At 34.9% G+C, this 11,297-nt stretch overlaps 1 protein-coding gene across 2 annotated transcripts; it reads right to left on the bottom strand.

Annotated features, from left to right (window-relative positions):
* Positions 1-2,474: 2,474 nt before the first annotated feature.
* Positions 2,475-11,212, bottom strand: LOC18592629 (uncharacterized). Of its 2 annotated transcripts, XM_007019448.3 has the most exons (13): positions 10,963-11,210; positions 10,823-10,888; positions 10,637-10,702; positions 10,432-10,507; positions 8,654-8,731; positions 7,692-7,789; positions 7,293-7,366; positions 6,186-6,273; positions 5,940-6,097; positions 5,227-5,269; positions 3,840-3,905; positions 3,492-3,569; positions 2,475-2,953 (listed from the first exon to the last, which is right to left on the bottom strand). In XM_007019448.3, exons 1-13 carry the CDS (start codon positions 11,068-11,070, stop codon positions 2,873-2,875), a joined length of 1,080 nt encoding a protein of 359 aa, XP_007019510.3. In that variant the 5' UTR covers positions 11,071-11,210; the 3' UTR covers positions 2,475-2,872. The 2 variants fall into 2 exon arrangements, with proteins under 2 accessions (XP_007019510.3, XP_088665259.1); XM_088809133.1 differs by lacking the exon at positions 5,227-5,269 and having other exon boundaries at positions 10,963-11,212.
* Between the last annotated feature and the right edge of the window lie 85 nt (positions 11,213-11,297).

Genomic DNA, 11,297 nt, shown 5'->3' with positions numbered 1-11,297 from the left:
ATTGTGAATCAACAAAAAAATATTCAAAATAAAAAGAAAAACCCAGCAAGTCAAAATAGAGCAAACATTAGTAAATGTTAAAATTAAAAAAAAAAAGAAAAGAAAAGAAAAGAAAATAGGGAAATATAGAAAAGGAAGTATCAACATCAGCATTACCTGAAAGAATCTGACACAAGGACCCTAAACCCAAAGTGTTGCGGTGGACCTTTAAAAGGACGTAGCCTCGAATGGTTGTCCCCTTGCATTATTTTAAAAGGCTAACCCTCAAACACTCCCAATTTAGTGGTCCAAAATGAGTACATTCCTATTGTGAAATCGCCGGTTTTTGGCTCTTTTCACACGTCCCTTCGTTTTGTTACACGCTAAACAAAAATAATTTTTATTTTAAGGTGAATATATATTTTTTAATTATAATTATAATTATATATAAATTTATTAATTTTTAAAAATAATTACTCTATTTTAAAAAAAATATTTTTTATTAGACACATAAATTTAATCGTTAATCAATTATTAATATTTTTATTAATTTAATAATATAATAATAATAAAAATATAATTTTATTTTTCATTAATTTTAAAAATTATGAAACTATAATTTTTTTTAAAAAAACTTTTAACTTAACTCCCATCTACCAGTTACTTCGCGGTCGGATCTAGTCGAAGAGCATCAAATTCAATCAGATCCCGCACTCTAAGGAAAGCATGACCCATCTAGTGCTCCTCAGAGAGTGCTTAAAGAGAGTATTGTCTACTAGCTTAAAAAAAAGGAAAATGATAGAAAAAGAAGAAGATCATTTTAGATATTTCACGTTTAAACATTAAAATTGTTTATACGTTTGAGATAGAATGTTTGTTTTAAAAATTAATATATTTATATATAATTATATTTAAAAATAAAAATAATCTAAACATTTGACCTTTTATTTTATTTACATAAGAATTTGAGTCTTGGGGATCAAGATTCACTCCCTGAATGCAATACTTTTCATATCAAAACCTTCCTTCCACAAAAGGGTGTGGGCGTTTCAAAGCAGCTTTATAACATACAATATATATATATATATATATATATATATATTCATATATGTTTTTAATAAAAAATTCTAATTCGAAACTGGTCTAATTCATAATTACTCCATCTCGACCTTCCTAAGTCACCCACCCATTTAAGCATTACAGGGGCAGTGAAACTTGTGTGCGGTGTGTACCAAACAAAGGATAATTGCACAAGTCCTCTTGATGCAAAGAAAAAACATAATGTCCTAACATCATTTTGTTCCCTCTTTTTCATGCCAAGACTAAGACTTGTGTTTTAATCAAATCTTGGGTCTTAATTCAGTGAATTCTTTCTTTTAAATTCAATTACTACTAGTTGAGTAATAAACACGCGCTGTTGACCAAACTCAAGTTCCCACGTTCTAAGGGATAAGGAGTTGTAAGTTTCAGAGTCCAAGCAGACCCCGATGCCCTTATCTCTGAAGGGGAACAATTGCACATTCAACATTCATTTCTCCCATTACTTTAATTGCTTTAACCTGACATTCATTTTTAAGATGAATTGGCTCTAAAAGCCTGGTTCGAGTGACCTGACATCTATCAAACAGGCCACGCATGGGCAATGGATGCCCTATTTGCTTTCTAAACAAGTTATCCTCAAATTTGCCAAGCAATGCCAAATGTTTCGTCTTCATTCCAAGGTGGATGTTGCTCCATCAAAATCGATTCACCACCGCAAATGCAAGATCAAAGGCGGTTGGTGAGCTGTTAATTGTACTGATGATCTCAATAAATGGGATGGGATGGGACCCTCATCGCATGATCTCCTGCCAAAACCAAAGCCTGACCCTACAAGGCCCCCAACCAGGGCAAACCTGTGCACACCTCTTTGCCAGTTATCTTGACCTTGACCCTGAAAGTTTCATCAAGTTGAAACATTCAAAAAAAGTCAGGGCCACAAGCCTAGCCACAAAGTTGTAGTCTCAGATAGGGTGGTCATTCACTTGAAAGTTGAAACCATAAAATCTTCATTGACAAGAAAAAGAAAAAGTGCGACTGAAAATTTGGAATCTTACAACCACCATTCCAACTGCAAACAGTTGAAAAATGTTCACCTTCATAAATTATTCTTTCGCTTTGTTTCCGAAGACCAATCCACAGAGCTAGGATATAAAGATAAAGAACCCCTATGATCTCCAGGGATGATGACAGAAGCTTTACAAAAAGAAAAGGTCATGTGAACATTACCTCAGGCAATATAAATATATATTTGTCCACTAGTCTTGGGAAACAGCCAAGAATGCCATAATTTTCTATGTGGAGCTCCAGACTTTTGGCTGTTTCTGTAATTATAGTAAACTACCAATCAAAGGGTCTTGCTGAACAAACCATCAAAGTGGACCTCTTATCATTGACTCTGTAGCATTGAATTTTCAGAAGAATAAGGATCAACACAGATTAAAAAAACTTGTCAATCAAACAGCCAGATCAAGGCATCTAGGTGAATGCATTACTATAAAATTAATAACTTGTGCATTGTGTCAAGTTACATGTAATATTCCATACAGCCAACTCATGCCCTACATGCACAGACTCATGCAATAGGCAACTTCAAACTTCAACTAATGCTAAATTTCAGGAAATAAAAAGACCAAGATAATCAAATATCACAAATTTCCTGGTGGAAGGGATTATTTGTCTTTAATTGGACAGCTTGACCTGGGAATAAGCAGCTGCTTGAAATGACTGCACGCACGTATGATAAAAGCCTTCGATTTAACATGTTTTGAAGTTAAATGTAACTTTGTGGATTAGAAGACAGCTGAACTGCTACTAGGAAAATCTGCTAACAAAACCTTTCAAGGTGTTTCTTTCACTCTCCTTTAGCTACAACATCAGCCACGAAGATGCTACCCGAATCACACCATCCACCAAGTATATCCCTGTTAGAGCACTGCAGGATCAAAATTGACAAAAAACCAGTTAAATGACTTTTATTCTATGGTAACAACAGCTAGAAACAGTTTAAATCAATGCATGCTCAGGAAAAAAAATCCAATCTTTTCTGAGATTACATCCATGTTTGACATTTTCAAAGAAAGATATCCAGGTTGACTTGCCAAGGATGAAAAGTGGAATATCACCAAAAGATCTAAACAAAATTATTCTGATTGTTAATACCAACCACATGTTACAAGAAGGATAAAAAGAAAATAATAGAAAAAAATTATGTTGATTTTGTTACTTGGCAATGGAAGTCATATTAAGACCTCACAGCATTCAGTTTTCAGCAGAGAATGGATAATAGATGGTCTTACTGCCATTCTCTCTACCCAAGATGAGCCTCAGCAGGCAATCAAAATGGGGTGGCATGGCCAGTATTTGACCTCTACACTGGCCTACAAGGGCCAGAGTCTGTCTGCATCTGCCAGTGTCAATACAGTGAGAAAAGATATAGACATGTCATGCAGAATTTACAATGAACAAAATACCTTACTGAATCCCAGCCAGTTTGAGTCTCCTCTAAATTTGAATACCTTACTGCTTTCTTGCCACTTACTACAAAAGACCTGCAAACATTCCGTATTATTTAGAAGCAGTGCAGAGGATGGAACTTCACTCTTACAAAGGAAACTACTGAGCATGGTACAACCTTGTTGTCTTCCTTAGCAGATCACTACTGTGTAAGCTATAGAAATGTAAGCAGCCATCTTTTACATTAAGCTACTTAAATAGACACTTGGCACTGAAGTTCAGAGAGATATGCCTCACTCCTCTAATGCTAGCATCCAACTCCACACATGGATATAAAATTGTCCAGTAAGTTTAAAAGCAATCACCTCATAGTCAACCCCTTGTACATAGATGTAATCCGAGTCAAGAGATGAGAACGCAAGTCCCGTGATCTGCAGTACCAACAGAAAAAAAATATTATATTTGGCCCAGGGTTAAATCCCAATAGACATACAATGATACAATCACATGGATCTTCTCTAGCAAGAATAAAGCAGTGAGAACTTGAGCATAAAACAAGCAACACAGGTCACACTAAGTGTTTACTGGCCCATCCTAAATTCTGCGTGCTTGATGTTATGTTGAACAGGTTAAAAATGTATTCTGTCACAACATTTCCATCTCTCTGACAAACAGGTCCAATTAACATTTCCTTGTCTGCATATAGAAAATTTACATAATAGGTGGGGTTGCTAAATGAAAGAATTCAAACCTCAAAAGATCAGCAGGGTGGGAGGAGGCACCAAAAGAAAGATGCATGCTTCTTTATAGGCTTGATTTTGTATGTTCATGTGCATGCCCATTTGCACAAGAGCAATTGTTTCTCAGAGCCAGTTTCATATCATTTCATATATAAAACACGAATTACGCAACGAAGCTTGATCCTTGCATAGTGCAGGATCCGTAATCGAGCTTAAAAGGCCCAAGATAAAAAATTCTGGAGCACACTTTTTTGAAGACTAATGCATTTACTGACCATGTTTTCAGTTTCTATGAGCAACATTCCTATAGTGAATGGACCAGATGATTTTCTAAACCTCTTGGGATACTTGTTTTGTTGCATCAAAATACTGAATTATGGTTTCCCAGAGAAATCTGGTAGATGGTCTTGATATCAGATCTGACTTTACAAGGTTAAGGTGAGATGTGTTCTATAATCTGTTTCTTCCTATGTATGCACTTTTAATTGAAGGCATTAAGAAGGAATAAATACTGAGGTAACAAGGATCCTCAGGTCATCCAATTAACTGAATAGAAAAACATAAATATCATCTCTTTCAAAACCATAAACCACCACTTTCTCATAGAATCAAATAAATATATTATGTGGAACCATCTACACTATTGTTAAAGCGGATTCGTCAAAGGCAAATCTTAAAATTTGATATATGCATTCTAATTTTAAGACAAGTAACTTTAAGAAACTGACATTTTTAATAAGGAAAATTGATTCTATAGACAAGAATTAGCGAATTTGTTCTGCATAACTGAGTGATCTTCTAGAGCAAAAACGTTCAAACTAATAAGTTACTTAACAGACAAACTTATGTTCAATGATAATTGGATGAACAAGTACAACATCATCTTATTCTCGATTAACAGGTGTTGCAGTAACAACTAGATCTGTTATTGAATGCATTAATTGGTTTGACAAAAGAACTCCAAATGACAAACAACCAGGGAGGAATAGTCATAGTAAAACAATTAACTGACCTCATATTTTGAACAGTGCACCCATCTTGAAAGTGCTGACCATCTAACCCAGAAAAAGTAAATTAGTTAGTACATTCTCATTGTGTTTAAGATGAAATTCCTATATTTTCATTTAAAACAGTCCATTTGTAGTTTAATTCAGGTGAAGGATCGAATTAAATTATTTTTACCCTCCACTGTGATTTTTGTAAACATGATTAGGAGTAGGATAAAATAATTGCCACATCAGTCCACGGCATAGATAACACTGGAAGGAGATAACCAAATTTTATTTCTGACCACCTTAATACTCCGTTCTATATCAAAGATTTTTTTATCCCTCCCACCTTATCAAAGCTAAATTTTAACATACAGATCATATTTTAATGGGCTTGTTAATGACTTTCAATTAGCAATTTATGGAGCTCGCACTGGCCTAATATAATCCAACTCCCCTTCTCAGTTGTCTAATCTAGCACCATAGCAGATATTCTCCCATATTCTATCCTCCACTATAAATGTGTATCAAACACATAATTCAATAAAACTCATCGACATAGTCCTTAATTCAGTCAATCGAATGCACTCTAAGGTAAAATGATGTGGTCTTCTAGAAAATAAAAGTGCTCATTCTTGCAAAACCCATATTATCAACATGAATGAAGGGGACAAAACTAATTAAAGTTAACAGTGTATTTACTTTGTTAAAATCAATATATATAATGGTGACCAACCTGCGGGGATCATAGATGGTCACGGTACGATCAGCACCACCCACTGCGATGTTACCAGTCGAAGAACTGCAAACAGCATAAAAGACATCTCCAACAGAACCACAAATACGATGTAGACAACCACCATTTTCTTTCATTCTCAAGTCCCATATAGACAGCTATATGAATACCAGAAAATAAAGCAGAGCCATCAGATTATTTAACACATTATAAAACATAAAATATAATAAAAGCATAATTATATACCTGGCACCCTTCAGTTATGGCTAATACGGAAGTCTCACTCCCATGACCTAAATTCTGTACGAAGCTCAATGAAGATGGATACCAAAGTCTGAAAGGTAAGTAAATTAGTTAATATAAAATGTCCATATAGAAATTTCTGAATATTAATAACATAAAACACAAATTTTTTTTTTGTTTTTGTTATTTGCATTCTTCTTTTTTCCTTTTTGAAGAACTTGAATCTTCTAAATTCTAAGAACTGCAAAGTTACCCAAGTGTCACTATGTAGACAGAAGAACTGTCTATGTGTGTTGGCATTCCAAAATAGATATGAGGCTTTTAGCAACAATGATTTCCAAGCAGCTGTGAGAGAGAGAGGTGGAAGAAACAAACTTGCAAATTGCAGGATTTTTATCATTGTAAATAATTTAGCAGTATATTTGGGCAATTCAGGTATTTTTTAAAAAAACCCAGATGTAAGGGACCAAATACTGATCTACAATTGATAATGGTAGAAATCACAAGTAAAAGAAGTAACTGCTTCAGTATGACCGAACAATAAATCAAATAAACAAATGTTACAAATGACATCAACAACTACATAGTGAGCACAAAAAATTTTCCAGACTTAGTTGTTTTAAAAGGTTGTGTTTGAAAGGCTTTACATTTCTAGTACAACTAAAAAAATTTACATGAAAAAGAAATGATGAATGACCATAAAGAAACTCCCCTGGTCAGATAGCAGCAAATTCCTTGCCATATCTTGACATCAATAATAGTATAGGTATCTCCAGACAAGGCTTGTGCACATGTTGCTATGGTTTCTAGTCATCTACTACTGAATAGGAAATTCACAAAACTGAAAAAACTTCTTTATTTGAAATGTTGACTGCGCTAAAATTAATAAGCTGTCAAGCCCGTACTTTTCTCAATTATAATACCCCGTTGCAACCATTCACCTCTATCTAGAACGGAGAAGATATTATTTGGATAGTAGCTCAGGGAGAACTATGATGAAGAATTTTTGAGTCCCCTACTTCCTACATCATTATAAGATAGGGATGACCTTGACGTTATACACATGCCAATATACATGTAATAGATAGATCCGAAAGATATAGTACTCACGTACGTAAAGTCCGAAAATGAATATCCTGGTCATAAACATCAATACTTTTGCAGAAGCTTTGTGCCACAGCTGCCTGGATTAAGAAATAAGATAGTGCAAAGTGAAGCCCTAATTAAAGGTAAAAATAGTTTAGTGCAATAAGTACTGATCCAGAAGATGTTCTAGCTGTGACAACATAATTTAAAGCCAATTTCCTTCATGCATCTCCCTGCTGCTCCCAAGTTCATAGCTGTGACTAAAATTCAAAGGCCTAGTGGCTTTTACTAGGTATAGCCATATAGACAAACAGTGTGCTAAATCAAATGTCCTTTTAGATTCCACGTCCTTAAGAAATTTTAACATTCTATAGAATTTTATCAGTTTCAGGTTTTTTTTTTTTTTTAGTGAATACCACATACCATGGACCATTGAGTTGGACTGAAGCAAAGCCCAGACCAACTACCTTCTCCAACACCAAAATCCCGAGGTAACACTGAATAGGTAATCTTGTCCACATCTGAAAATTTCAGCAGTAGGCCTTGATAAGACTCCTTAACGACTTAAAACAAAAATTTGGCGAACAAAATGATATAAAACTCACCAGCGAAGAAAGAACTGATTTACATATAGTCAGCTGTTGCAGATACAGAGACAACTATTAGTTCTTTTTCCCCCACTCTCCCCATTATTCTAAGAGGGATGACCCAATATTTTTGGACATTTTATATCAGACAGATTTAATTTCTAAAAGTTCTCAACTTTCCCCCCTTTTCCCCTCAAAGTCTTTCTCCATCCAAAACCACATGTCATATGAATCCAACAAATCAATAAACAAAAGAGGGCTACGGATAAGTAATATATGAGGATGCATTCAGATAATGGAATTAAATAAAATTAGCAAGTCTTGAGAAACCCATGGCTGAATATCATTGACAGCATGACACCACAGCAGAAAGCAAATAATGATTCTATTCCGACCAGCCTCATTTTGATGATCAACCAGAACTAGTAGTAGTTAGGCAACTAAAAGTGTTTCCTTAAATGTTAGTTTAGTACTTGCATCTGAAAGATGAAAAGAAATGGGTAAGGCTAAACAACTGTCATGTTAAGGAACTAACGGGAACTACTCAAGAAAGCCCTAAGAGAAAGTATAAATCTCATTTGTTACTTTTGAGTTAGACATGCCTGCCAGACAGAAACTTCTACTTGCAAAGATCCAAACGATTAAAAACGAGTAACATACAGCTGGTTAACTGCTTCTCTGAAAGGGAAGGGCTGCAAACTACTAGTGTTTGAAATATGAAGAAGAATATGCTAGAAACTTCACCATCATACCTACTTATAAACTAGAGAAATATGAAAAATAAATTAGGGGATGTACCTTTACCACTAGCATCCAGTTTAGAGACAATAAGATGACCATAAGCATCCACGCTTCCCAATACTAAGTAACCAGTGCCTGCAGACATTGCATCACAGTTTGAACATGCATAAAACACTCATAGATACTGTAGTTCAATGGCACCAACATCAAGGTTTCATAAAGAAACTTCGATGCAGCATAATCAGAATAAAATATCAATCAGATCCAAAAGACATGAAAGGATTTAACCCCTTATAATTATTCAGAGCCACTAAACCATTTCCGAGGGAAACAAAAACAAAAAAAAAAGTAATGATGATATACCATGTGAAGTAAGAAAGAACTACAAGAAAACTTTCAAAAACGAAAGCAATACAGGAGCCAACGCTACTTGGCATTTCAAGGTTAGTATTATTAACAAATTCAACCTCATCGATGCAAAAAACAGCTAAAAGTACAGCTGGAAGTAAAACTTATGCAGGTTTGATTAGGGCTGTGCAAACCGAAAACCGAATCAATCTGAGGTTAAGATAACCAAACTATTTGATTTGGTTTCGGATTTTGTGCATATCCGACATTATCCAAACCAAACCACGCCTTATCATTCTATCAAACAATAAAATACAGCTCATGCATAAGTGAGATTTGACATTGGCATTTGACTAGATTTGAATGCAAGTCACATGAATACAATGTGACTAGGGTGCTTTCTTTGTTTTCTCAACTATTTTTTAATCTTATAATTTCTCCATCTTATTTCTTTCTCATTCCAGTTTTTTAGTTCATAATCTCTTATCACTGCTGGCTTCTCTCTCTTTTTTCTCTTAAGCAACCTTTTTTAACATTAAACTTTCTTATTGTTCATATTGCTCGAGCTTCTTTCTTCATGAAGCACTGCCTGGAGATATCCCAATTCTAGCTCTATATTTAAAATCTTCTTTCACCTTCTCTTTTTCTGCAAGGTTGGGGATCAGATCTAATACTTGAGAGATCACATTTGAAATCTTTTGATTTAAGATGCCTTGCTTTTAGGGTTAGCTTTGTGATTTTTTTTTGATTCAGGGGCAAAAATTTCTGAAAGGGTTTAAAAAGGAATTGAATATCTGCAAATGCACTAAATTTGGGTGATGTGATGAAGACAAGAAACCTGAGAAACCGAACCGAAAAAATCAACTAATTTGGTCTCAGTTACATTTAGTTTTTCTTACCTTTCAATGTGGGTTCAGTTTGAGATTTTTAAAAATGGAAAACCTCAGTTCAGTTAGTAAGTTAGCTAATATCTGAACCACCCTGACCCATATGCAGCACTAGGTTTACAAATAACTTCACATGAATGTACGCAAGTTAAAAAACTGATACCAGACCTTGAGTCCAAGTGTTTTAATGGATAATCAATGGTTTTTTTCATTGTTATAGTTTGCAAGGGCCAGCTAAATGTGTTGTATCAACAGATGCCTAAGTTGAACAAGATTTAACAATTGACAGTTTCACCCTCTAAATGTTACAAATAAGGGCCACTATACTAAAGAGAGATATGAGATGTATGCTGACAGTTTCATCAACCAAAAACAACATCTACCCTCCCTCTCCATGTGTAGAATGAAACTTGCTATACTAGTTATACCATGTATGTCATTAAGATATAAGCAAAAAGAGTGACAATTCTACGTTCCTCTTTCGGCCAAACTACAATCATTCATATGCCATTTAATGTATAACGTGAGCTATAGAAATGCATTCTATAAGATATCATCAAATTAAAAAATATACTAAATGTCAATTGAAAAGACACTTACTTTCAATTTCGGCAAGTACAATACCCTGAATTTCTGAACGATGAGGGCACCTCTTAAGCAAAGAAGAGTCTATAACCTTCAAAATCAAAGTTGATAAGATGACTATATAACTAAACGAATAACAGCAACACAAGGTTATTTCAAGTCCTCATTCTTCCTTCCTAGAAAAATTATGAATGGCGTGCTGAAAGTGAAATAATAGTACCTTTGTTCGCTCGGGAATAAGGAGGCCTTCTTTCCCTTTGCTAAGCCAAGAATCTTGCAGCGGAATCTATCAAAATTAATTATTAAAAAAATTATAAAAAGAAAGATAGAAAGGAGTTTATAAGAAATTAATTTCGAAGGGACCCTGCCTGATAAATATAGAAATTTCCAAATTATGCGTATGTACCTGGAGTTTGTAGATGTTGCATCCGGAGGCAATGTAAACCCAACACGAAGAGCCATCCTCATTCACCTGACCAAGAATTAGATAAAAATAAGGACATGGGTAATAATGAATTCATGGAATATGAAAGAAAAAGTGCATACATGGAGAGCAAGGCGAGTTGACTGGAGGTTTCCAGGAGATGGATTCTCTAGGAGTGTTAATGGCACCACCGCCTTTCTCAAACTCCTGGCTTCCAAAGCTGACCCCATTTTTCTCTCTCTTGGGTCTGGCGGGGAAAGAAGAGGGGAGGGAAAACGGAGATTCTGTCTGACACTAAAGTCTGAGGTTTATGGAAATGGAAGGGTTTAAGGTTTTAGACTAGGGTCATCTGTAAGTGGTTTGTTGGTAACCAGTGGCACCAGCCTTGTGTTATTATTACTTTTATTTAAACCTCTCTTTGGGCTTGGGCCCAAATTTTCATTTTACATTTCTTTAC

This window comes from Theobroma cacao, chromosome 8 (genome assembly GCF_053813885.1).
Source record: "Theobroma cacao isolate CCN51 chromosome 8, ASM5381388v1, whole genome shotgun sequence".
NCBI lineage: Eukaryota > Viridiplantae > Streptophyta > Magnoliopsida > Malvales > Malvaceae > Theobroma > Theobroma cacao.
The sequence above is the reverse complement of the archived record's forward strand: the minus strand, read 5'-3'. Positions and strand labels throughout refer to the sequence as shown.